Source organism: Aspergillus eucalypticola (assembly GCF_003184535.1).
Source record: "Aspergillus eucalypticola CBS 122712 chromosome Unknown BO83scaffold_23, whole genome shotgun sequence".
In the NCBI taxonomy this organism is placed as follows: Eukaryota; Fungi; Ascomycota; class Eurotiomycetes; order Eurotiales; family Aspergillaceae; genus Aspergillus; species Aspergillus eucalypticola.
In genome coordinates this window covers 245,050-269,805 of record NW_020290297.1, presented here as the reverse complement: position 1 = coordinate 269,805, position 24,756 = coordinate 245,050, and the positions used below count along the sequence as shown (strand labels likewise).

The 24,756-nt window shown below is 50.8% G+C and overlaps 8 protein-coding genes and 1 non-coding gene across 9 annotated transcripts; 4 read left to right on the top strand and 5 right to left on the bottom strand.

The window, feature by feature from the left end:
- Positions 1–100: 100 nt before the first annotated feature.
- On the bottom strand, positions 101–1,373 carry BO83DRAFT_380780 (D-hexose-6-phosphate mutarotase). Its single transcript, XM_025531832.1, has 3 exons — positions 1,066–1,373; positions 624–953; positions 101–572 (listed from the first exon to the last, which is right to left on the bottom strand). Exons 1-3 carry the CDS (start codon positions 1,309–1,311, stop codon positions 186–188), a joined length of 963 nt encoding a protein of 320 aa, XP_025385262.1. The 5' UTR covers positions 1,312–1,373; the 3' UTR covers positions 101–185.
- Positions 1,374–3,009: 1,636 nt separating this feature from the next.
- On the top strand, positions 3,010–3,096 carry BO83DRAFT_t207. Its single transcript has one exon. It is a non-coding gene; the product is annotated as a tRNA-Gly (tRNA).
- On the bottom strand, positions 3,028–8,230 carry BO83DRAFT_410303 (protein kinase IKS1; the record flags this gene model as incomplete). The annotated part of the gene is made up of 8 exons (XM_025534205.1): positions 8,068–8,230; positions 6,007–7,969; positions 5,242–5,493; positions 5,106–5,191; positions 4,847–5,047; positions 4,277–4,796; positions 3,690–4,223; positions 3,028–3,048 (listed from the first exon to the last, which is right to left on the bottom strand). The coding sequence occupies exons 1-8, from the start codon at positions 8,124–8,126 to the stop codon at positions 3,028–3,030; spliced, it is 3,636 nt and encodes a 1,211-aa protein (XP_025385261.1). The 5' UTR covers positions 8,127–8,230.
- A 171-nt stretch (positions 8,231–8,401) lies between these two features.
- On the bottom strand, positions 8,402–11,028 carry BO83DRAFT_343533 (putative GTPase NOG2). The gene is made up of 3 exons (XM_025528695.1): positions 10,852–11,028; positions 10,049–10,796; positions 8,402–9,639 (listed from the first exon to the last, which is right to left on the bottom strand). The coding sequence occupies exons 1-3, from the start codon at positions 10,947–10,949 to the stop codon at positions 8,803–8,805; spliced, it is 1,683 nt and encodes a 560-aa protein (XP_025385260.1). The 5' UTR covers positions 10,950–11,028; the 3' UTR covers positions 8,402–8,802.
- A 164-nt stretch (positions 11,029–11,192) lies between these two features.
- On the top strand, positions 11,193–12,355 carry BO83DRAFT_380775 (uncharacterized protein). Its single transcript, XM_025531831.1, has one exon. It carries the CDS (start codon positions 11,335–11,337, stop codon positions 12,196–12,198), a length of 864 nt encoding a protein of 287 aa, XP_025385259.1. The 5' UTR covers positions 11,193–11,334; the 3' UTR covers positions 12,199–12,355.
- Positions 12,306–13,850, bottom strand: BO83DRAFT_343529 (TFIIH/NER complex subunit TFB3). The gene is made up of 3 exons (XM_025528694.1): positions 13,709–13,850; positions 13,419–13,659; positions 12,306–13,362 (listed from the first exon to the last, which is right to left on the bottom strand). The coding sequence occupies exons 1-3, from the start codon at positions 13,752–13,754 to the stop codon at positions 12,495–12,497; spliced, it is 1,155 nt and encodes a 384-aa protein (XP_025385258.1). The 5' UTR covers positions 13,755–13,850; the 3' UTR covers positions 12,306–12,494.
- Positions 13,851–13,981: 131 nt separating this feature from the next.
- Positions 13,982–16,193, top strand: BO83DRAFT_366461 (prefoldin-like protein). Its single transcript, XM_025529713.1, has 2 exons — positions 13,982–15,842; positions 15,962–16,193. The coding sequence occupies exons 1-2, from the start codon at positions 14,038–14,040 to the stop codon at positions 16,035–16,037; spliced, it is 1,881 nt and encodes a 626-aa protein (XP_025385257.1). The 5' UTR covers positions 13,982–14,037; the 3' UTR covers positions 16,038–16,193.
- A 3,417-nt stretch (positions 16,194–19,610) lies between these two features.
- Positions 19,611–21,454, top strand: BO83DRAFT_401258 (putative GPI anchored cell wall protein; the record flags this gene model as incomplete). Its single annotated transcript, XM_025533453.1, has 3 exons — positions 19,611–19,839; positions 19,898–21,371; positions 21,427–21,454. 3 exons carry the CDS (start codon positions 19,611–19,613, stop codon positions 21,452–21,454), a joined length of 1,731 nt encoding a protein of 576 aa, XP_025385256.1.
- A 1,384-nt stretch (positions 21,455–22,838) lies between these two features.
- Positions 22,839–24,201, bottom strand: BO83DRAFT_410297 (uncharacterized protein). Its single transcript, XM_025534204.1, has one exon. It carries the CDS (start codon positions 24,120–24,122, stop codon positions 22,902–22,904), a length of 1,221 nt encoding a protein of 406 aa, XP_025385255.1. The 5' UTR covers positions 24,123–24,201; the 3' UTR covers positions 22,839–22,901.
- Between the last annotated feature and the right edge of the window lie 555 nt (positions 24,202–24,756).

Sequence of the window (24,756 nt, the reverse complement as noted above, 5' to 3'; positions counted from 1 at the left end):
TGGCTTCGTCTGGAGGGAGATGATGGGGGAGAGGGTAGGTCTTGGTGGAGAGACATACAATACTAAACGTACGCGGAGTACGCAATATACAATACTAGGGTAAAATTCTATTTCAATCTCAACTTTGGCATCCATCGTCACTGCATGATTATTCACGTAAAGTTAAACTTATCCTATTATCCCAGTTACAACCGGGGCCGGATAGTCTGTCCACCTTCCCAAGATTCACCCGCCTCCAGGGTCTGCCAGCCAGCAACGGAACCGGCCTCAACACAAAGCATGTTCTTGTATGCCTCGTCAGGACCAAAGTCCGCCATACCCTTGGCTTTCTCGATCCAGGGGTTCCACACCACCACATCCGTCAATGCCTCCCTTGTGATGGAGAACAGAGGCTGATCATCCGACGCCGTGGACACGATAATCGGCACCTTCGGATCCAATGCCTTGTACACCCGGTCCGTTTCCTTGTTAATCTCCACTGCCTCCGAGGTCTCCGTGATAGCTGCACCGCCCTGTGTCTTGTCCAAGTATTCTTTTTGCTGGAGGTTCTTGACCCGGACGTTCGTGATGTCCTGCATGCCTCGTTAGCCTGACCCTAGCCCAGAAATAGGTCGACGACATACCTCAACACTCAGATACGTATGCATCAACACCTGGAAATCGAAGTTCTGCTCGCCCTGGTTCTGCACCTGCAGAGAAGTCTCCAAGCTCCCCTTTGTCAGAGTCACGCTATACACAAGTCCAAACTTGTACGGCCAGGCCTTCTGGAACTCTTTGCTCAGCATAGGATGCGACAGTCCAAAGTCCAACTTCACGGCGTCTTCGCCTTCTTTCCGGTCGCGGCCGAAGGCTTCGGAGGAGGATTTGCCAAGGAATTCCCAGTTCGAGTTCCGGGCGAAGCCGTGTTGGGGGAGAGCAGAGGTGGCGTGGTTGAAGGGAGGAGGACCGAAGACCTGATTTGATGAGAATAGGAGTTAGTTGGGTTGGATTTTGACGGAGTACTAGGATGAAGGTAATAGGAAACAAGCTGGCTCTTCAGTAGTCATTGACTTGTAAAGAACATACCGGGAATACGACAGGAATTCCACCCCGGATAGGCTTGGAACCATCTAGGTTAGCCTTCTCGCTCACGAAGAGCTGTTCCTTGCCATTGGCGAGCTTCCAGGAGGTGACGGTAGCTCCATAAAGATAAACAGTGACGGACTCGCCGGTGGGGAGGGTAGCTTCAACGGTGTTGTCGCGGAGGGAGATGGTGGGTTGGGGAAGAGAGGCACCGACGCCGATGGCGGCAGGCTTGTTAGAGCGATCCATGATGGTGGTTGGAAGTTTAAGATGAAGGTATTGAAGGTGGAAGAGAGAAGGGGAAAGACCAGCAAAGACGGAGGATAGGATGCGGGGAGGCCGGAGTCAACTGAACCGGCGGGGCGGCGGGGCATTGGCGTCATTCGTTCCTCGCCGTTTCAGTTTACGAGCACAACTCATCCCCTTCCATTTCTTCTCTTCCTATTGTCGAGGTGCATGTTTTATAGCATCTGATGTGTCTTGACAATAGTTTGAGTTTTCAACACCTTCGGAATATCTCTGAAGTCCCAATTCGGCTGGTCATTGCAATGACATCACAAATTTGCTTTCCGTCAGGGTCCAAAGTCAATGCTAAGCTCGATCCAGGGACTTGAGATGGTGCAGATCTATAAGTGCTAGCACTGATATTCTACAAAAGAGACATTGGGGTTACTGTGATATGTATGAGGCTATCCAATCCTCTATGTTACTTGCAGTCCAGACTTCGTCTCTTTATGATGGGTAGCACCTAGAACCATGCCCTACCAGCTGTGCAAACGTTATTTACCTCTATCCACTGTTTCAGCCACATCTTCTGAATTATCAGAAAGAATAGTTCAAACACCCAGTCACTAATTAGTCTATTATAGCTCTACGGCTCCTATGGTCAATAGAGATATAGAACCATTGACCTTTACATTGAATAAGAGGCATATTCCGGAAACTCGGAGTAGTATGACAATGAGTCTTCATTTATATCCATGCATCAAAGTGCACGTATATACTCTGTGTAATACTCATGCCTCCTACCCATCCTCTCCCAAACAATGATAGTTATCATCGAATTACTATTGCACCCAAGTGCAATAGCAAATTAGAAGCAAGGCACCCAACACTTTTCCTTCTCATGTTCGTCTTATAATAACCATTCTGTCGAACACCAGGGGATGGATAGTACTCCTCCTATACAGAAGATAGACATATTAATATATAGTCAGTACTAGTGCTGTTCACGAATGACCCAAAGAAATGCTGAGCCTGCTTTGAAAAAACATACGAGTTTAGAAAGAAATCGCGAATCGAAGACACCTAACGACATACTGACAATAGGTAGACGGTCTTCTCACTATTAACCTAAGTATTACTGTTTATTTGCAGGCTATAGTATAAATGATGATACGGTGCTCTTATTCTATGGCCTCTTGTCGGAGTTGGAATCCTTCGGTGGTGCTAGCACAGCGTGGACAGAGATCATCACTGCTCCAGAGAAATGATAGCATGAAGTACGACCTCACTATCTGGACTGATGATTCGACTAAGAATGTTTCCATTATAGAATATAATTTTAGAATATAGCACCTTGAATACACGAAGGAAGAATACCTATGGAGCCACAAAGTAAAAAAAAAAAATACGATATTCGCCACCATACCCAATAAGGCAACCCAACTCAACAGGCTACCCTACCAATAGCACCGACAATCCAACCAGCCATCCAGCAACCCCCAAATCCCACACACTCAATCCACACAAAACAAACCCCCCACTCCAGCAGAAGGAAAAAAAAATTCATTTCACAAAGTCACGTACCAATAGCCCCATCACCCAAAGATCCACTTTCCACTCTAAAAGGCTCCAAAACATGGTTCCCGAGCTGTCAAAAGAGCGAAAACGACCAACCAGCACTCACCATATAGGATAGAAAATGGTGGGGTATTTTAACAACCGGCGCCAATCGTCTAGTGGTTAGGATGCAACCTTCCCAATCTGACATTGGATCAGGTTGCGACGCGAGTTCGAATCTCGCTTGGCGCAGTTTTTTACTTGTCTCTTTTTCTTTTATTGCTGTTATGGTAGATAGGTAGGTGAAAGAAATGATTTTAGGTTCTTTTCTTTTCTTTTCTTTTCTTTTCTTTATTTTTTTTTTTTTGCTATTGTTATTTGCATATTGTATGACTAGGCTGTTTTTGAAGTAATCAGACTGGTTTTATGGCCCTGCTGTAGCTTGTGGTAATGCATTTTTGGTCATATACCATGTTTGTGAAACTCTCAAATGGGTCTCTCTATCTATCATGCAAAGATGTTGTGTGCATTGTGTATTTCATGCCACTGGTCCTTGAGACAATCTTGCGACTTGCTTACACAGACCAACAATCATGCCTGGGTGATGTTCAGCCCTTCTGTGTCCGAGCGAGTTTCCCAACATTGTGCATCGATCGTAGACACTACTATACACTGTATCGACATACATCAAAGCCATCGTCTTATACACCTCCACTACCAGTACCCTCATCTCTATCTCCCTCCCCCAATTCATTATCAACCTTAAACGGATTCCTCTTCACCAAAACCGCTGCCACAAACACACTCCCTGCCAACGCCACTGCCAACAAGAAAGTCCCCCTAACCGCAACATCATACGCCCCCACCACCGCATCCAAGTACTTCCCAGGCAACTTACCCTCCAAGCTTGTCGCACCCAAATGCGTCACCATCATCGGATTCAACCCGGGCACATTCTCCGCCAAATCCCCTGTCAGACGGTTCAAGAATATGGCTTGCGCAACACTGATGAACACCGCTTCTCCGATGTCCTGCGAGAAGGTCATCAGCGCCATGCCTATGGAGATATCCTTCATGGGGAGGATGGCCTGCACGGCGATGAAGGGCACGCCGACGGCGCTGCCGGAGCCGAGGCCTAGGAGGATGAGTGATGGGATCCAGAGCTTGGCGGGTGTGGTGGGGGTGAAGGTTGTCATGAGGGCGATGCCGGCGATGACGAGGAGGGAGGCGGGGAGGAGGATCGGGGTGTAGGTGCGTGTGCGGGAGATGAGCCAACCGCCGGTGATGGCGCTGATGAGGACGGAAATGACTAGGGGGAGGGTGTTGAGGCCGCTTTGGAGTGGGGTGGCGTTGCGGACGGTTTGAAACCAGATTGAGAGCTGGAGTTGGTTAGTTTGTGTTTAGAGGGGAGGGAGGGAAATGGGGAGTGTACGTAGTATTGGACGATGGCACGGCAGGCTGAGAGACACAGGCTGAAGGCCGCGCCGGTTATAATGATGCGTTTACGGAGGACGCGCGGTGGGAGCATGGCGGTATCTTGTTTGCGGTGCTGGAGGAGACAGAAGCCCGTGAAAATAATGGGCGAGAGGACGAGAAGGGCGATGATTCGTCCGTTGGTCCAGCTGTAGGTATCGCCGCCCCATTGGAGCGCGAGAAGCAGGCACAGTACTGCGGGTGCGAAGAGGAAGAATCCGAGTAGGTCCAGCTCGCGGAGCTTCTGGATGTGTGTTTTTGAGCCCCTGGGGGTGATGGTCGGGAGTTTGAGAAGAAGAAGCACGGCGGATGGTAGCGCTGCAGCGGGCAGATTAATGTAGAAACACCATCGCCAGGATAGGTCGGATGTGAGTATGCCTCCCAGGATAGGGGCTATGGCGATGGCAGTGTATTCGCTGGCGCTGATTAGGCCAACAAACGTCGGTCGTCTTCGTAGAGGCGTAGAGATTGCAATGATGCTGGATGATTGTTAGTTTGCAGACATGCCTCCACGTACTGTGGTGCTTACACCATGCACCCTTGACTGATCCCAGAGAAACCCAAGCCGGTTATGGCCCTTCCAATGATGAAGATGAACGAACTCGGCGCCAGGCCCGAGAGAAGGATGCCACCCTCGAACAGCAGTAGGTTGACGAGAAAGACCCATTTGACCGGGTAGTTGTCATATAGCTTTCCCTGAGAGAGCTGCGACATGCAGGAGGTGAGTCGACTTGGACGCAGTTAGCAGGGATGTACAGGGCTGATGCTAATCTGTAGGATAGACTTACAAAGCAGCATCATACCAACCAACATCAGCCACCGACCCGAACTCGTCGGTTATACGCGGAACAGCGGTGGTTAAGATCGTGGCATCCTAATTTGACATTAACCAGCGTACAGAGATTTGCGAATAGTAGCACTCACCAGTCCAACCAGAAAGACACAGAAACAAAGGGACAGGGAAATGAGGACGAATTGGACCCCGTGGGGATAGATGGCCCCATCGGGCTCGGACTCGGCCTCAGGCTTAGTTTCATGATTCTGTAGGACGGTAGTGTCGCCGACCAAATCTTCCGGAACCTGCTGGAGCTTCTCGAAATCATCCCCAGGGTGTGTAGCTTCCGAGAGCTCGATGGCCTCTGGGCTTATTGCCATGCCGGACAGGGGGCAGAGAGACTGAAGAAACTGAAGCTAGAAGCATGAGCGAAATTGCAGCGGGGAGGCCGGCTACTATAAGAGAGAGATAAGAAACAACCAGGCAGAAGCTATCAGAAAAGCAAATGATGGAGCGTCCTGTAAATCCGGAATTGTGCCAATCAGGAACGAGAAGTCGATGAGGTGATTGCCCCCCGGGCTGATGCGAGCTTAATGCAGGTAAGCCATTTAGTCCGATCCTTCGCAGTCTTGGCCAACTTCCTCACATATTCTACTCATTGGGGGAATACTAATAGATAGGTAGACTACAGGATCGCCAAGCCAGGTAAGAACCCAAAGAAAATGGTGGTTCATCATTCGTTCATTATACATATATCATCAGGCCCGATACATTGGGAAGTACAGACTTCCTGCTCACTTTTGACCACACACGCAACGCCGGTACGCCGCGATGTGGCGTAGCTATCAAGAAAATAATATCGCACTATGTGATGCCCGCCAGCACAGTGCTTCCATCCGCATTGACAAACTGACAATCAAAAGGTGGAGGAGAAGAGAAACAATCTGGGTCCATAGCCCAGCGGCTGGGAAGTTGACCGCAGCCAGCAGAAGTAGAGGATAAGCAACCCAGGGATTAACTGCTAGAGGACTGCAGGGCTGGAAGGTGGAGACGACCTTGAGCAGGAATGCCGCCAGTTGCAACGCCACTGCAGGGATCTGCGAGTCGATGAGTGATGCAGCGCCCGGGAAGACTCTAGCCAGGGAGAAACGACCGGGAGGCGGGGGTAGTAACTGTTGGACAGGCTGCGGTGGCTCCTGGGAAACCTCGCGATGTTCGGCTTGTGCGGGAGAGTGCGATTGTGCGCTGGAGAACCAAGGCCGCACCATCATGTCGTTTTCCGGGCTGAGCGAAGTGTTTCGCTCTGACAATGGGCTTGTTTCTTCTACAACCGGCCTCGATGCAGCCTCAGCACCATCCGGCTCATACAGTGGATTTCGTCGTACAGCCACTGGACTCCGTGTCAGAGACTTGTTCGGAGAGCTGGATGGCCGGAAGGTTGGAGAATCCGTACTTTCCACCGGATGAATCCTCGCGCTTGGACGTATGTCAGGGCTTGTTGGACTGGTCCTTCTTGATCGAAAACTCTCGTTAACGTTGGCACCAGCCTGTAGGCCGCTCAGAACCTCGTCTGCAGACGGCCGCCCGTCAGGGTCCAAGGACAGTAGACGTTTTAAGAATGTGTAGAGCTGCCCAGGCAAATCCGGCCTGATAAATTGCGCATCGTCAAACCCAGCCCAATGGCTGATTTCCTCACGGAGCTGATCGAGGTCCTCTTTCTCCTCATGGATCAGGTCGGCGTGCGTGTAGGGCAACTGCGCAAAACAGAGGAAGTAGAGAATCATTCCCAAAGAGAAGATATCGGACTTGAAGGTGAAGTTCCCAAATGGACCCCCTGGATAATCTCGCCGTAGAACTTCCGGAGCGCAAAACGAAACCGTCCCGGTCGCCCCAGTAGACCTCCGCATCGAGTCTTGCGCCTGAACCTCGCCAAAGTCGCTCACGAGCACTCGAATTCCGTCACTGGTCTTGTGAAGCAAACAATTGTTTGGCTTCAGATCACGATGAATGTATCCATTAGCATGGAGGTAGCGCAGCCCCGAGGTGATGTCCTTGAAGAAAGAATAAATTTCCTCGAAGTTCAACTTGCGAAGGCCACCAGCTTCAGACGGAGGCTCCGGCCCTCCTCGGGACTTTCTGCGCAGACGCTCCTTCAGCTGCTCAGTGGTTGTCGGAGTTTCAACCGAACCACAGATATAGTTATGCAGATCCCCAGCGTTACAATATTGCTGAAGAATGAATGCACAAGGCACACTGGGCCCGAACGTACTGATCTTCGCGTTCTCTAGCCACACATGTCGATATGAAACAAGGTTTTGGTGTGTAAGATGCTGCAGCAATTGCACCTCTGCGAGCACTTTCTCTAGCCATTCATGATCGTCTCCAACGGGTACCCGCTTGCAGGCATACTGTCCGAGCGATACACCGTCCAGCACATGCTTTACCAGCAAAACCACTCCTTTCCCTCCCTTTCCTAAAACCGTCTCTTCCACGAAGAACTTCTTGAAGTAGTCCTGCGTAAAAGCGGCGGAAGAGATTCCTTGCGTAGAATGTATGCCGCTACCCGAGTAGCTGGGCTCGCTGGTGGGACCGTCTGCAAGTGCGGGCGGCACCAGACGTCGACGGGGTGACGGAGGGCTCGATGAGCTCACAGAGCTGGGCAAGCTATTATGGAGCATGCGGAAATAGTGTGGGTTGATAAATTCCGGCTGCGTTCCGCCATGGTGGTCGTCCTGGGTCGAGCTGCTATCACGTAGGGGTCGATGGCAATACGGGCAGTCAGCAAGCTCCAGGTTGCCGTCATCGCTTTCGGCTGCATGTCGAAGAACAAGTTGCTGGGAATCTCGGTCGAAAACAACGACAGAGTCGTTGTGGCGGCTTGTCAAGAAGCATTGTCAGAAATATCTTCATACTGGGCAAGTGTCTGGTGGGGAAGCCAGGCTCGGGGTGAGGGGAAGCTTGGAGCGGAAGCTTACAGTACGACGTCAAGATTGCCTGACCCGTAGGGAACAATGGACATGCCTTCGTCCGCCATTATAGCAGGCAGAGCAGCCCATGCTTAAAGGACGCAGAGAAATACAAGGCCGCAAAGCCATGAAAAAGGGGCCGATCTTTAAGCAGTAGCTGGCATGTTCTGGCCGCTGCTGCGGAGACCGGATGACGAGAGTGAGGCTGGGCGCACGTGAGCGGCCCTGGCGGTGAAGCTGGGAAGTCGCCCGCGTCGCGGCCAGAAATGCTTTTTACTCGTATATTCAACTACAATGTACGCGGAATACTATAAATGCACGATCATGGGTGATCAGACGATCTCTCTCTTGATTTGATGCTATGCTTCTCAGCACTATGCGGGTATCTAAAAGTAAAAGCAGTGGGGCCGAGGGATGGCTGGCTCGGATCCCGGTCTTTCCTGCATGGGTTGACATGTACTGGCAGGCAAGCTGTCCAGGTGGCATGTCAGCAAGGCCGTGTGAAACCAGGCCTGGACTGGATATGCTCGGTGGCGTTCCGACCTCCGATCGATCTGCATCGTCAAGGATGCCAGTGGGCCATACAGCTTTTTGTCAGCGGCCCGATGATCGGTCGGGCATGGCGTGACTGTCGGTTCCGCTCCCGTTGGAAGGGCGACGACATGGGCCCAAGGTCAATGGGTTACTGACGGGCGGATCGGCGATCCGCGAGGTGTTGAAAGTAATTCAGAGTAGATCTTTTGTTTAATCTTCCTCTGCTCCGCTCTCCTCGTCGCTAACCTCGAGATTGGCGATCGAGTCGTTATCATCATCTTCCTCGTCAAAGCCCTCGAACTCATCTCCTGAGCCAGACTCTTGCTTCTCAGCGGCTTCAGTGGTATCGGCAGCCTCAGGAGCGGTCTCATCAAGCTTCCGCTTGCGGCTCATTTCACCGAGGCGACCTTCACGTCCTTCAATCTTCTCGCCCTCCTCGCCAGAGTTGTGAGGGGGGGCAGTGAACCAAGGGATCTTTCCACGAAGGAAATCGTTGATGACCATCTTGGCAACACCGTCGAGATCAGGCTCTCCACCACGGAGGAGGCGACCACCCTTGCGGGCGAGGAGACTGAGGAACTCGATGGGGTCGTCAGTGCGCTTGATACCGTAGGTACGCTCCAAATGCTTGGGCTGAACACGCTTGAGAATAGCTGGAATGTACTGCTCAGGGTTCTCTACGTTCTCCACACGGACGACACCACGGAGAAGAATATCCTCAGGAGAGTCATTCGGGTTTGGAGGAACAACACCAGGGCAATCAATGAGGTAGATCCTCTTCATCAAGGTAACGTACTGCCACACCTTGGTTTCACCCGGAATAGGAGCCACAGTGCACACCTTCTTCTTGCGCAAGGTGTTGATGACGGAAGACTTTCCAGTGTTGGGGTATCCAATGAATCCCACGGAGATCTGCTTCCGGTCCGAGTGCAAAGAAGAAAATTGTCTCAGTAGCTGGATCAACGAGCCCTTTCCGAAGGAGTTGTTGATAGAAGCATGGAAAGCCAGGGTAGGATAATCCTTAGAAAGGTGGCGAACCCAAGCAGCCTGGTGTCACGTTAGCAGCTGAACACCAGCGTTGCTATCAGAGTATAGCATAGTAAAAGAAGAAAAGAAACAAAAGTATGATGACAGGATGTGTGAAATGTTACTAAGAGACCTGCTATGATGCCACTTCAAGAGCGGAAGCAGGACTCAACTCAAAAACAGAACACAGCTCGGTCCTTAACGATTGGCTTTCAAAACGAAAACCAATCAGCCTAGCTTCAGAAAGAAGGTCGGCGCGGACCAGCGTCAATCTGCCAAAGCTGTAACAGACAGTCTCCCATAGCGAATAGCGCGACATAAAGTCGCAGGAGGCGCCTTGACTTAGCGATGGCAACGGCGAAGAGCCGTATTGTAGATCAAAGGAAAAGGGGAAATTGCAATGAGAGAAAGAAAGCGAAGATAGACTTACCGCCACACCTGTAGGTACGAGATCGCACTTGTTCAGGACGAAAATCAAGTGCTTGTGAGGAGCCTCCTCTCGGATGTACTTCTCAATACTCTTGCACCGTGTACCCTCCGGATCACGAGCATCAAGGAGATGGATGACAACATCGGAGGAATCGATGACCTTGTAGAGCTCGTTCCAGATACGCTTACTCTGTCCCTTGAGGAAGACAGCCTCCTTCGCGATGGGCGCGACACTAGAGTCTTCCTCTACTGCGACATCATCACCGTTCACCACCATAGTACCATCTTCATAAGTAGCATGGTCCGACTTCTCAACAAAGGCGTCGTGCATCTTGGCGGTCTCGCCAGCCAGATCCGCAAGCGACGAGACACCCAACTTGACACGTTTCCTCTGAGCCTTGGGCCCGAAGGTGTCACTGAAGGGGTTGTTCTCGATGGCCATCTTGGCCTGGTGCTGCTTCAGCCCATTCACACCCTTGTCATCTCTGATCAGGCTCATGGGAAGCTTGTTGGTCTTGAGCAAGACGGAATACGGATCAGAGGCACGCTCAGCGACCGCCTCACGGAAAGAGGACAGAGCCTCTTGCGAGATCACTCTGGTGTTTCCAAACCATTTACGGTTGGGTTCAATCCTAGCGACGGGGGCGTCTCGAGACTGGTACGAAGCAGCCTTCGTGATCTTTCCTTCAGCGTTACGTTGGGGTTTACCATCCTTGAGCATATTCAAGGTCCTCAACTTCTTCGCATCTCTTCCAGAAATCAGTACACATATCCAGGACCATCTGTCGTATGGAGAATACTAACCTGTAAAAGTTTTCACCCTTTACACGGACGTTCCCCATGCCATCTCCAGTCTTCCCCTGCCGCTCTTTACGAGTGGCTTCCTTCTTGAAGGTACCCATTGTGCAAGTAAGCGCTCAAGGCACCTTGAAGAAGAATAATATGAAAAATATCAAGTATAAAGTGTCACAAAAAAGAAATGGCGGAGCGCAAAGAGGGAAGAGAAAGAAAGGAAAAAAGTTTCGAAGCGCGGGAAATTATTTTTTTTCTCCAAAGGCGGGCGCCAAGCTAAGCGGTGCACGGACCATGCGCAAGAAAATCGCTTCGTCCTCGTTCGACTCCCGCAATAGCACCGCGCAGGCCATCAGCCATCTCACCTCTTGTGCTGGTCCTCGATCCGAAGTAGACCGGCTACCTGGTCTCTATCTATCAATTTTTTTTTTCTTCCATTCACTAGTCACCAATTCTGCTCCGCCCCTCTCCTTGAGCAGACAGACACTGTTTACCATGTCTCTCTTCCGCAATTGCAGGGCTGCCACCGTGCAGTTCCGCGGCTTCACCTCATCCTCCTGTCTGCGGGTCGGCCCCGAGTCTCCCAACTTTGTCGACATCCCTCAACCCATCCAGCCCGATCTTCCTTCGAAGCCCCGCGTCAAGGGTACCCTGCCCGTCCCCCGAGAACTCTTCCCGGCCCGCCGCAAGGACAAGCCGACAGAGGCATACATCAATGCCGCGACGCCTCTTCCGACTAAGGAGACCAATTTGGATCCCAATGACCCCAACACCGAATACATTGAGTGGAAGAAGCGCATGGCGGAGATGAGACGCAAGAACCTCCGCGAAGGTCTCCTGGAACTACACACTCGGAAGCAGCGGACGGACAAGGCCATGATGCAGCGGAGTTTGGAGAAGCAGAAGCGTCGGGACCGTATCCTCCGCCAGCCTGAGAGAGAAGACCAGCGGTTGACCCGTAACTCCATCATTCAGGACATGCTACCCAAACATACCGCTGTGCTGCCGGATCCTGACCGCGAGACCCGCCTGGCTGAGTCCAAGGCCCGCCTCGAGTACCAGCAGGCTGTGAAGGAGGCCGAGCGTCAAGACAACCTGCAAGAGCTGTACATGAATGCTCGGAACTTCATTACCACAGAGGCTCAGCTTCTGGCTGAAATTGAGCGGGTCTTCCCCGAGGGTGAGAACGAGGCCTGGCGCAGTGACCACCAGGAGGGCGAGAACATCTGGAACTTGGGTGTGCCCCCTACTGTCCAGGGTATTGTCAACGAGACCAGGAAGAGCGAGACCGCTCGCTGGGACGTCATCCAGAACAGAGTCAAGCAGCTGGGAGAGCAGATCACTGGTGGCAAGTTGTGAGCCCATGTATTTATTTAGACGGTTGTACATTACACTATTTTCTTTTTCCTAGTTCGGTTTTATTTATTCTGTTTTGTCAGGCAATTTATTGGTTTGTACTAGCTTTACCTGTTCGTATACCTATTGTACCTGAACGAATTGAACAATCTCAGTCATATAGCTTATCCGACTTATCAAAAACTGTCACAAAACGCCATCGCTATGCAACACAAATGCCTAAACGCCGCAACCAATAATATAACGACCCAAATCCAGAAGCTCTATCAGCGGAGGAAATCAGAAATCATGACCATAGCTCACGAGCTGGCTTCTGGAGCGCCTGCACTTGAAACAGCCGCCAAGGCAGCACCTTGAGTAGCCACAGGTCTGGAAATACCCATCGTACTTGTAACCTCTCGCTTGGACACTTCCTCATCAATGAAGCACCCAAGACCTGCAAAGGCCTCCATCAGAGTACGCGAGTAGTATTCTTGAAGGTCGTATCCACCGGCCTGCATACGAGTGTCCTGGCGAATAGGGTCGAGGTAGCTGTTCGGGTAATGGTCGCGCAGAGTATAATAGTCCCTCTTGTTGGGAATGAGGCCACCAAAAGGATCGTAAGGCTTTTCAGGCTCGGGCGTCTTGATCTTCTTGAGACCCTTGATCAGACCAGAATCACCACTGTCATCTGCCCTGTCCGCCGTGGTGAGGGCGCCCTGGCCGGCCTTCCTGGCATCGGAATTACGCAAAGCAGCTTGCTTTTGTCGGATGCGGTCTTCTTCACTACGACGAGCAGAAGATTTCTTGAGCAACACCTTGTGGCCTTCGCGGGCGATAGCCGCTGCGTCGCCAGGTCGACCTGCCGCAAGACGGCTGAGGACATCTTCTCGACCGGCCAGCATTTCCTTCCGCTCATTCTCATATTCCAGCCTAGCTGCCTCTCGCCGAAGACGTGCCAGTTCTTGTTCGTGTGTCTGTTGTTCTCGGAAGGACGAGGCCTCTTGTGCCTCGAGGGCTTGGTTGGCGCGAATCGACCGCATGTTGTCTGCAGCATATCTTTGCAGGTCGCTTTCCGTCTTCGCCACATCTGTGCCATGGACAAGGTTCGCTATTATCTCTTCGCGTTGTTCTAGGAAGTCATCGTATGCTCGTTTCGAATCAAACTCTTCTTCGCGGCGGTTGAGACTAGAGAAGAATTAGTGAGACCATTTCTGGACCTAGTGGTTTTGCTCGTGGCGTACATCTGCATCACTCTGCGCCGAATGTCCACCTCCCTTTCCACATTAATATCCTCGAATGTCTGCTTGCGAAACCGGTTCTTGCGCAGGGTCTTGTGACAGCCCGCCACAGGACAGTTCGCGGGGCCTGAGGAGAAGATCCGGTCCACGCAGGACTCACACATCTTGTGGTAGCATTCGGGATTGATAAGAAATCGCATGTCTGGGTTCAGATACCGCGAGGATTTGCAGACAGGGCACACCTCTGCTGACAGTCAGTTTATATTCAAAAGGGTCATGGGAACTAGACTTACCGTCATCATCCCCCCGGTGAGCCATGATATCGCGAGCAGGAGGCATTTTGAGGGTCACTGCAGCTCAAAGAGGCTCTGAACAGCACAGTACGTGAGGCACGCGACAGGTTGGGAGGAAGAACAATTGACGGTGATTCCTCAGTGGCATGGAAGGTTGATAATCCAGCTGCGTGCACGGGCCAATCATGTTCTGTTCTCCGCTCTTGTTCCGCGGCGGAACTTTTTCTTTGCCGCCGCCTTCCTTCTCTTTCTATTCGGACATCCCCCCTCTCAGTGCACTTTTACTCTCCTCCTAAACGGCTGCTTTCCCCGGATAAGCCTACTCTACAATGGGTGTTCCAAACAACAGCCTGCATGAGCTGGAACGCCAGCGCCTCGAACTCGAGGGGAACATCTCGAAGCTACAAGATTCCCTCTACCACTGGAGGACGTGGGAGGCCGAATACGATGGCCTCAAAGACGAGATAAACGAGCTGGACGACGATGCGACAATGGATGACTACCTCCGAGTAGGACGCGACTTTGGTGGCTCCCTGGTCAATGAAGAGGAGGTCAAAGTGATTTTGGGAGAGAAACAAGGCGTGACACGAACCAAGCAACAGGCGGTTGATCTGGTAACGAGGCGAATCGACTACGTGAAGCAAAATGCGTCGACTATAGAGAAACGGCTACGTGCAGCAGAGGATCAACTGTACGCGCTCGACTCCCAAGATCGGTTACCGGTGGAACCTACGGCGGACTTTCCTATGACTGAGATTTTCGAAGAACTCGATGAAAACGGCGAGATTATTTCAAGCAAGACAACCACACCCGGCAGCGAGGCCACTGATCTTTTGGAGGTTTTGAAGAAGGCTGGTGTGAAGGATATACCTGATGTAGCTAAGGCCGATACGCCAGTATCGAGCTCTTCTCAGCAAGTCACTAAGAGTACGGAGGAGGCGTCTTCCGCAGACAGTCTTGGTGAATACGATACATCCGCCAGCGAGGAGCCCTCCGTCAAATCTTTGGGAAGCGATGCTAAGGAGACAAGCTCTGCGTTAGACCCGACCGTCGAAATTCATGGCGAGCGTCCTGTTATGGAAGTCGACGAGTCTCCGGAGGATGCTAAATTACGCCGTGAGATGCTCCAGTATAGTCTGAACGAAGTCGGGTCTGTCGTGGCGGAGCTTGAGTTGGATGAAGACGCAAGTGATATTTCTGTTGATGAAGACTATGATGCTTATGATTATGACGATGACGAAGATGAAGAGGAGGACGAATATGGAAGGAGCACTAGGCGTGTTTTGAGCGAAGACTATCACCGTCAGATGCGCGAGCTGGAGGAAAAGCTTAATGCTCGGGGAATGTGGAATGCCGGAAAAGACACGCAAACGCTTCCGAACGAAATAAAACAGGACCTAGATCAGCCCAGTGTTGTACGTGTCGAGAATAAGGCAGACGCGAGTAGCGAGCCAGTCAAGGAGAAGAAACCGAAGAAGAAGGTTGCTTTTGCTGACGAACTCGACATTGCTCCGGCTTCCAAGCCTCCAGTTGTGGAGAAGAAGGTCGCTCCGGTCCGAGAGTCTAACGTGCCTGTTCTTCAGGATGCTGTTGTTGAACGCACAGAACCTGTTCGGAAAGAATCTGTGCAGAGTGACGCCCCGAAGAAAGTATCACGGTTCAAGAGTGCCCGGAAAACCAACAACGCAACTGAAGACGCCACTGCGTCAACAACCCAACCTAGCAGCACTTCTCGACCTGCCGAACCTCGCTCGGCTCTACGCAAGACTGAGACATCTACCACTGGGCCATCTCTACCTTTGTTCCCTGCGAAACCAGCGGAACCCAAGCCCTTCTCCCAGCCTATCTCTGACATCGTGGAGCAAGAAGACCCTACACCCAGGGGCCCCGAAGGGAAGATTCTTGCCGATACGCTCGTTGAACGGGAGACCCCGGCAGGTCCAGCAGTAGCACCAGAGCCCGATGAGCTCGACGAGCAGCTGCATAAGAAGGAGATTGCAACAGAGTTCTACAAGATCCGGAACCGCATGATCCAGCAAAATGGCGGCTTCGTAGGCGAGGAGCCGGAAATCGTGCCAATTGAGACTGAGGATACGCCCAGACGGGTGAGCAGATTCAAGGCTGCCCGCATGAGGTAAGCTAAGATAGAACGAAACCAAAACAGATACCCAATATATACCGATGCACAGATGCATGATACTGCGATATTTTCATTCTCCCATTGTGCCGTAGAAAGGACTGAAACCAAGGTAGTCTCTACCTTGGCATGACTATACCGCTTTCCCATGGTATAGTCATTCAAAGTTCGAAGTCCAAGAATGAAGAATAGGGCTCTCTGACTGTGCTTCCGTTACTGGGTGTATTGGGCTCAATTGAGTACTTACGGTCAGTTACAGATGGAGATATGGTTACGTTTCACCCTCGACATACTACACATATATATACCATAAAACCTTCTCAAACTCTCTGTAACAGTGATTGTGGCAATAGTCTAGGTCTAATGTGAACCATGTACCTGGATAACGATAAGATTTCTGCATTATGTCAAGTTTCCATGGGATGGTTAATAAATAAGCGCTTCTTCTCCGAAGTTCAGCATCTATCAATGATACCCAGATACTACCTGATATCCAAGTCAACAAGCACGGAGACTGCCAGCCACAAGTGTGAACCAGTGGTTCAGCTATATGACTTTACAAGCAACGTCTATCCATCCATCTCAGATTCAACATGTGAACATTGATCGAGCTCCATCTTTCCCCTACCCCGCTAGCTCAAAGACGCGACAGAGTTTCGCAGCAATCATAATTATGTTTACATCATAAACAGATCATTGATGGCTGCTTTTAGTTCAATAGTTATCGGGGCAGACCGCACGAAGATCGTAGGGATTTGAATGATCAGCGTTCATTACTTGATGAAGTAGTTATTCATTTATTTATTTACGTCAGATACACACTGGCTATCTGGCTGACTGGCCCAGAAATGGGAAAATGCTCTATTACTTTGTGATTTTAGAGTCGATCTGGGCTGCCTGATCGATCGCCGGTTGCTTAGGGACTCGATGAGGTCAAGACTGGGCAGCTGGACTTTAAAATGAAGATCGACATGGAACTGATGTGCTGTACTTGATTCTGACAGCTCTAGTTCAATTCAACCAGCTTGGATCGTGTGAGACACTGATGGACGTGCGCATTACATTATTGTTAGTCAAGGGAATCACTAATTGATTGTTAACTTGTTTAACTTGAGCTATGTTGGGGTTGTTGTTGCCCAACCCCGGCATGTCCGACGAAATCAAAAATTTGCGAGTCCTGCAGGCATCCATCTGTGTCTTGTCATTTGGATCGTTTATAGAATGCTTTGCATAAGCATTATTCCGCCCGTCCGTCGGTCGGACCGATCCTTGACTGAATGAAGGGTAAAGAGAGGAAGAAAATCGTGGAAAATTCGAATTGTGGATGTGTCCATTGTTCGGAGCATTGTGCTGCTCGTTTAGTGTGAAGGTCTGGAATCGAACAGGTCGAGGGATATCCCACTTGTTTGCCCATCCTGGACACATGGACGGTGGGCCAGCACATCACTCACTTAACAGAGTAGAGAGGGATCAGAGTTTAGGTGGATTCTAGCCAACTGTCTAGACCTTGATTGACCGTTGTTAGGTGAGGGTGTACGTAAGCTTCTACAGAGTGCAGTGCGGGGATTTGGTCTGCAAAGTGCCCCGTTCTCAACGGCTTTGCTTTTGATTTTGATGAGACTGGATTTTTGAGTATCGTGAATAGGGTGAGAGAGAGTGAAAATGTGATAAGGAACCCCCGGAGGCCCAATGAGACTGCTTTGACTGAGAAGTCGTGTTTCAGGATAGACTGGTTATATGGTTCGAACCAGAGTTCGATGTTCAAGAGATTGAGAAATGCTGAGGTGGGGAGATAAGCATGGAGCCAGGATGGGGCGGGTTTACTTACGACGCACTGCAGAAGCGCGACGGAGAATCTAATCGTGTTCCGGAGATGTAATGCAGAATAATAATATAGGAAAGTATTATTGAAAATGGCTAAAAGAGTATAGATTGAAATCGATCGCGCAGCCATCCAGATGCCGGCGAAGCTTATAGGGCACTGGCGGCCAACAGGGCTGCGTTGCCCACCTGTCAGATGGACGCCAATGACACGAGGCTGGTCAGGCCGGAATCCTGGGATTGTGTTGCCGTTGACCGGGTTGTTTCTATATATGTACGGCTCATAGTATATCTGTTTGTGTATCGTTTGTTGACACAATTGATCATTACCGTTTGGGTAAACACTTAGGCAACCATGGCTGCTACCATTGTCCCATGGAGGCAGATTGGTTATTGTTCAGAGTTGCCTAGAACCGGTCTTTAGTTCATATTCAATTTCTTTTTCCGCTCTGCATTCTCGGGAGGGAAAGGCAGCGAGCCAGGCATAGGGTCAGCAAGAATTCCCCATGACGTGGCGCAGTGGCTCGGGTGGTGTATTGCCGGCAGACGAGAGAAGGAATAGGACGATGGATCCTGGAAGCCTCATGGAAGCTGGATGGAGGAAGTCCAGCGAGGCTGGCGTCATCCCCCACCCGCGGATACGGATTTACCATTGTTCCTGGTGGACTGGGTTCTGCCGGGTTTCTCCGACCTTCCCAAAGAGTAGAATGATAGTCCCTCATCTCCATTCTGATGACCATTCTCATCGAATAATCAACTCATCAATAATCCACCATGCCAAGGATTATTCCATCATGACATGCAGTCGCTCGCTGTACTGCTGCTACGCGGGCTTTACTGCTTCCCAAGCGAGATCCAAAAGCTGCTCACCGAAGTCCTGAGCAACACATCCAAGGCAAGAGTCAACGTCAACCGCATCCCCCTACTCCGCACTGCACGTCGTATATGCTTCGAGTCCAAGCCCTTCTGAGCATAATGCAAGGCACCCTTCCCCGGTTAATCCCAGGATTCCCATCCTTCCCTGTTGTTAGGCCGTGATGGTGGCTATAGCTCCCCCACCACATCCCTCCGGACTTACGCGGTCTATGCTCGATACTTGCACTCAGTATTGATTGCTTATGTCGAGCATAGAGCATTGTCGCTTACCTTGCGTTCCCGGTTTTCCGCTGTGAGCGATTATGAATAGAAGCAGGCCCATGGGTGTCCTACCCATGTTCCTTGTATGGATAACAACAATGCTCGCTATGTATGGCTGAATGGCGTGTTGTACCGTGGGTGGCATTGCCATCTCGCCACCGGACTCGCAATAAGTCGCCTGAGTCCATGAGTCCGGAAGGTCTTGACCAGGGCAGGGTTCCCGGCCGATCCAAAGGCTGCTCGATGGGGCTGGGTCCACAGTTGGCTTGTGCCCTGCATCGCCCGAGCCACTGATACCGCTTCTATCTCACAGCCAACTTCCAGATCGGGTGTTTCTCATAGAATTAACCCCCTCCACAAGGCCCAATGCTCATGACGTCTGCTTTCATTGCTCCTTCAATCCCGAAGCTTCCAGGCCCGGCGTTGTCGGACAACTTGCAGCTTGTTTATTCGCTGTCCGGTGGTGCCTAGTGGGATCAACGGTGGCCCTCCATGTTTCTTTTCCATGGTCAACTGCCAATCCAACAGAAGCAATGCAACTGGCTGAATGTTTGTTTCTATTTTTTCGAACTGTTGTTCTGTGGAGGTGTGCGTGTTGACTCTGTCCGGTTTACCACCGGCAATTGCCCATGACGTGCCTTTTATGTACCCACTATAGTTTATAAATATTGAGCGTACCCTGGGTTTTTCGGCTTGCTTGTTAGTTTACCCCGGCCAATAACTCTTCCAAAAACAATCTTTATTCTTACATCTCCCCCAATCCGTTCGCTTACTTTCTAGCTGTCGCCTACCTTCGCTTTTGCAAGTATGAAGAACGTTGCTACCCTTGCAGCCTTCGCTGCTGGGGCTAATGCCCTTGTTGGCCGGAGCGACTCTTGCTGCTTCCACCTGACAGCTTCTGGTGATGCTTCTGGCACCATTGGCCAGCTGGGTGATGGTCAGAACCGCATCGGTGGTGGACTTCCCGCAGCCCAGTTCTGCATTGACTCCAACGGTGGCATCACTGATAGCAGCGGACGCGGTTGTGTTGTGACTAGTAAGCTATCCACATATGCATTATAACTGGTATGTTACTAACCACACATTCCTGACAGGCGAGACTACACAGTTCCAGTGTGACTTGGGTAAATCTCCTATGTCGGGTTTCTCTATCACCTCCTCTGGCGAGCTGGAGTACAAGGGTGACGCCGATTTTGTTGCCTGCCAAACTGGCGACGACAATGAACTGAACCTTTACACCACTGAAAACTCCTCCGTCACTGGCTGCGAGAACATCAAGTTGACGGCTGATTCCTGCTCGGGCTCGGGTGCTGGCTCTGTTGGCTCCAGCTCTGCTCCGGCTTCGACCCCCGCCCCTCAGTCCAGCCAGCCGGCTCCTGCTCCGTCTTCCAGCGCTCCGGGTGTCCCTGGCGCTGGTGCGTCGACTAGCTGGGTACCTGGTGGTCCTGCCTCCAGTGCTTCCGTGCCCTACGGCCCTGGCCCCCAGTCGAGCGGCGCCGTGCAGGTGACGACCGTCTATGTGACCGAGACCTACTGTGGCGCTGAGTCTACTCCTGTGGTTTCTGTTCCTGGAGAGACTACTGTCCCGCTGGTCCCCGTTGGACCCGGGTCATCTGCTCCCGCTGGTTCCCAGCCGGCGCCCTCCGGATCCCCTGCTCCTCAGCCATCCGAGACTCCATCCTACCCTCAATCGTCCGAGAGCCCTGCTCCCCAGCCTTCGGAGACTCCTTCATACCCCCAGTCCTCGGAGACCCCGGCCCCCCAGCCTTCTGAGACTCCTGCTCCTCAGCCATCTGGATCGCCCGCTCCTCAGCCATCTGGATCGCCCGCTCCTCAGCCTTCTGAGAGCTCTTACCCCGAAACCTCTGGCACTCCTGCTCCTCAGCCATCCGAGACTCCTTCTCCTGAGACCTCTCAGACTCCTGCCCCCCAGCCATCCGAGACTCCTTCTCCTGAGACCTCTCAGACTCCTGCCCCTCAGCCTTCCTCCTACCCCCAGACTTCTGGAACTCCTGCTCCTCAGCCGTCTGGCACTCCCTCTTACCCCCAGACCTCCGCGTCTCCCAGTAGCGCTCAGCCTTCTGGTACGGCCACTCAGTCTTCCTCTGCCAGCTGCCCCACCGATCTTTCTGGCGACTATGAGTACCCTCATCTGATCGTCCCGATCAACTCTTCCACCCCCGACACCGCCTATGGCACTCAGTACTTCGGCACCGTCTCCTCCACTGTCTCGACCATCTTCAACTTCGACATCCCCTCTTCGGACTCTGGAAAGACCTGCAGTCTGATCTTCCTGTTCCCTACCAAGGATCAGCTCGAGACCTCCGACTACACTTTTAGCGGAGACGGCAAGGTTGACTTCTCCCAGCTCGAGTCTGCTGCTAGCGAGTCGACGACCTACAACAACGCTCCTGGAGTCAAGCAGGACTACGGCGACTTCACCCTCTCGCCTGGCAACTCTTACCTGATCTCCACTTTCTCTTGCCCGGCTGGCCAGACTGTCAGCTACGAGATGAAGGAGGCTGGTAGCACCTACCTCAACTTCTTTGAGGACTACAACCCCTCTCCGTAAGTGTATTCCATGACATCGTCTTCTGTGAACTACTGCTAACTGAAAATCTAGTCTCGGTCTGTACATCACGGTCTGCTAAGCACGTCAGACATAGCGATCGCATCCGGCAACGCGAACATGATTAATGGACCCGTTATGTTCTCTATTTATTTGATTTTTTATTACCTTTAGTTCAAGACATGACCATTCCTTCTTTTGATACTTAACCGGGCGCCGGATACGGTCTCTGACCGGAGAAAATATGGATATTGGAAATACAAAATTGGTTTTATCAACGATAATTTATTGTCAGCTAGTAGCGGTGTATTATAAGCTATAGCTCTCGGGTCTAATCACATTAATCAAGTATTTCTATCAGATATTTGATACAAACCCGCGTAGTATTGCCTACATTGTGTTGAAGTTCTTAATCCGACTCAGTTGTCTACATTTATTCAGCAAGATCCCGGAAAATGACCATGTCAGACACAAGAAAAAGAAAAAGGTCGAAGATTACGAAGCACACATGCCACCCAAACCCGTTCTAAGTACCAACAGTAAACCCCATGATCACTTCCCTTTATACATAGTATTATCTAAGTTCACATCGTAGATCCCATCTATTCTTACAAAAACCTGGGCTATACAGGGTAAGCCGTACTAAGTGGACACGAGACCCCGGCCCACATCATTAAATATCACTGCTTACCCACCCAGGCAGCACAGTTTCCCTTCGCTTACTGTGCACAATCCATAAAGCACTATTAGCACAAGCACAAATTTGTATGCTAACTTTCTCGATCGGCCCGAATACAGGGTATAGAAAGGGTCTGCGATGGGTCTGGTCCCTGTGGAAACTGATCCCTTCGCTACGACGCTATCCGTCAACACCCGGCTCGAGACACAATTCTCCACTCCACTGGGTGGATGTTATAGAATTTTTTCTGCTGCTTTAAATAGACTTATTGAGGTATCTGAGTAGTAGGAAGAAAATTGAGGGAGATCCCCAAACTGATCAGCCCGAGTAGTCGTCATCGGGTAATTGTCAGTACGAATGATTGCCCTAGAACCAAGATAAGTGAGGCATTGTACGTAATGGAGCTTCGTCATGTGCTTTGGGTCTCTGTGAAGATCAACCATAATAGTACTCTATGTCATAATTCGTGGATTGTTGTCTGACATGGGTTTGCTGCATTGAACTAATCTGATGCTCTACACTTCGTGTTAGCATTCGCGTCTTTCTTGGCTGTACGGCTGCGTCGGATCATCTGGAAAGGCATGCGCATCGGGCACACGCTGATCTGGAGATCTTCGATGGGGCGATGCAAGGCTCTGATAGTGAAGAATTAAGCAGTGCGTCATGTGGAATTGATCTGGTGGAGCAGGCATTATGGCTTTTGCAAAAGAAATACGTGCCGCAGGTTGAGTGTATCCTTCTGGATTAGCGTAATCGATTGGTTGATTAGTACTATTGGTAACAGATGCTGAGTAAAGAGCAGGAATCTCATTTCAAGATAGCATATACCCTAAAGATGTATAGACATCACTCAAGCAAGATTACTCGGTTTCACAGGAGCAAGTGCAACCTCTTCGTCTTCATCCCGTATTCCACGTCTCCGTCTATCACGAGATAAACATGAAGCTTTCTCTTGAATCCAACGCTTGATCTTGCACCAGACTGTAGTGGATTGCTGTACTTGAATCTCAGTAAGCTGAGCTTGGAGATTGCTGATTTCCTCGAGTGCTGCGTGAAGATCATTCTGTACTTGTCCTCTCGTTTCACAAGCGACTGATAATTCTTTCGTAGTACTGTCCAAATCTGTCGACATGCTGGCAAGTTGAGAGGTGATAGTCTCGATCTGTTCCTGCTTGACATCCATCTCTTTGTGCATCTCTTCATTGATGTTTCTGATTCTTTCATTGGCGCGCCGTACATTTGACAGTTCGGCTGTGATATCGTTCAGCTGTTTCTGCTTGTCTTCGACCTCTTTGCGCATCTCCTCATTGGCATCTTTGAGACTGCTATTGTTGCCTTGCGCTTTTGACAATTCGGCCGTGATATCCGTTAACTGTCTCATCTTGCGATCGCACACACCCTGCAGATCACTAATGGTACATGTGAGTATGCTATTATTGCCTTGCACATCGGACAATTCGGCCTTGACTTCTCCCAGCAGTTCTTGAAGATGTGCACAGCCCTGTTCTCTTGACATAGCCTCCACCCTCAGACGAACATTCTCTTCGCGTTGAGCCCAACAATTATCCAGAGAATTCTCAAGCCTAGTCTGCAAATCCCGAAAATCAATCAATTTCCCCGCCTCTACCAAATTCCCCGCCTGTATCAACTCCAAGTACTTGCTATCTTCCCCTGGCGAGGGGTATCCGGAAGATTTCCTGATCTCGTCCTGAAGTACCTGGTATAATGGATGCCTCGTCCCCTTCCGCCCTTTATACGGCCAGTACAAATTCTGAAGACTGGCAAGGGTATCATGCCATCCGGAAACGACCTCGTGCACCTGGCCACAATGATAATCGCATAATCCCCGCTCAGCTATTTCTTTCAGCTCGTCGTCTGATATCTCATGTGGCAGTTTCCTAGCCAGCTGATTCAATGATTCCCGGATAGTCTGGTAGCCTGAATAGGGGATGTCCCAGCGACAGCGACTAGCGTAACTGGAGCGCGCGCGACCAAGACAGAACATTCCTTGTTCGGAAGAGCCTCTGGTAATTTGGAGAATGCGGTCTGGGTCCCAGAGTATGGTGGCCATGGTGATAGTGGCATTCTCTGTGGGTTGATGGAATTGTTGGATACTTGGATATATGGAATATGGGAGCTCATATATTGTCTCGATCTCTGTTCTTAAGTGCGGGGTTCGGAAGGCATAGCCCGCTGTAGCTGCACGATGTTGCGCCGCCTTCTTGGATGGATTGTAATCCTTGCTTTGTTGTGGCCAATCGACGCCTGGATGAGGGAGGAGATAGCCTTGTTCAGCTGATGGGTTATCATATCGTTAGCCGCCGTCTATGCTAGAATTATTACAAGTGGGAATAAGAGCATTTGGCTGCAGGACCCCTTCCTCAACGGAACTTCATTGCTTAATGGCGGGTGTGAGGTAGTATAATTGCATGAACACGTATCTCTTTTACAACTATCCTGATGGCTTTTGGCGTTCCCAATTTGTCTAACTACTTGACCTGTTCATCAAATCCTCAGAGATAATGTGCTTGGTACAGTCTTTAGATCCTTATGCGTTCCGGGGGACCCCTCGAAAGATCTATATACTGCTCTGCTCAAATATAATCTTGATATAAGCAGAAAGTGTCTTGAGGATGCCTTATAATACTGGCACTGTGACTCTCGGTGTTTAAGATGCCGAAAGAAGTCCATTCCCCTAAGAGTAA

What these genes read in the sequence shown, in the direction of transcription:
- BO83DRAFT_380780 (XM_025531832.1), bottom strand. Translation starts at nt 1,311, where the DNA reads ATGGATCGCTCTAACAAGCCTGCCGCCATCGGCGTCGGTGCCTCTCTT. An exon ending in GAATTCCTGTCGTATTCCCG is followed by an intron (nt 954 to 1,065) that starts GTATGTTCTTTA and finishes TCATCAAATCAG; the next exon opens with GTCTTCGGTCCTCCTCCCTT. An exon ending in ATACGTATCTGAGTGTTGAG is followed by an intron (nt 573 to 623) that starts GTATGTCGTCGA and finishes CGAGGCATGCAG; the next exon opens with GACATCACGAACGTCCGGGT.
- BO83DRAFT_343533 (XM_025528695.1), bottom strand. Translation starts at nt 10,949, where the DNA reads ATGGGTACCTTCAAGAAGGAAGCCACTCGTAAAGAGCGGCAGGGGAAG. An exon ending in AAGGGTGAAAACTTTTACAG is followed by an intron (nt 10,797 to 10,851) that starts GTTAGTATTCTC and finishes GATTTCTGGAAG; the next exon opens with AGATGCGAAGAAGTTGAGGA. An exon ending in TCGTACCTACAGGTGTGGCG is followed by an intron (nt 9,640 to 10,048) that starts GTAAGTCTATCT and finishes ACGTGACACCAG; the next exon opens with GCTGCTTGGGTTCGCCACCT.
- BO83DRAFT_380775 (XM_025531831.1), top strand. Translation starts at nt 11,335, where the DNA reads ATGTCTCTCTTCCGCAATTGCAGGGCTGCCACCGTGCAGTTCCGCGGC.
- BO83DRAFT_343529 (XM_025528694.1), bottom strand. Translation starts at nt 13,754, where the DNA reads ATGCCTCCTGCTCGCGATATCATGGCTCACCGGGGGGATGATGACG. An exon ending in TCACCGGGGGGATGATGACG is followed by an intron (nt 13,660 to 13,708) that starts GTAAGTCTAGTT and finishes GACTGTCAGCAG; the next exon opens with AGGTGTGCCCTGTCTGCAAA. An exon ending in CGGCGCAGAGTGATGCAGAT is followed by an intron (nt 13,363 to 13,418) that starts GTACGCCACGAG and finishes ATTCTTCTCTAG; the next exon opens with TCTCAACCGCCGCGAAGAAG.
- BO83DRAFT_366461 (XM_025529713.1), top strand. Translation starts at nt 14,038, where the DNA reads ATGGGTGTTCCAAACAACAGCCTGCATGAGCTGGAACGCCAGCGCCTC. An exon ending in TTCAAGGCTGCCCGCATGAG is followed by an intron (nt 15,843 to 15,961) that starts GTAAGCTAAGAT and finishes AAACCAAGGTAG; the next exon opens with TCTCTACCTTGGCATGACTA.
- BO83DRAFT_410297 (XM_025534204.1), bottom strand. Translation starts at nt 24,122, where the DNA reads ATGGCCACCATACTCTGGGACCCAGACCGCATTCTCCAAATTACCAGA.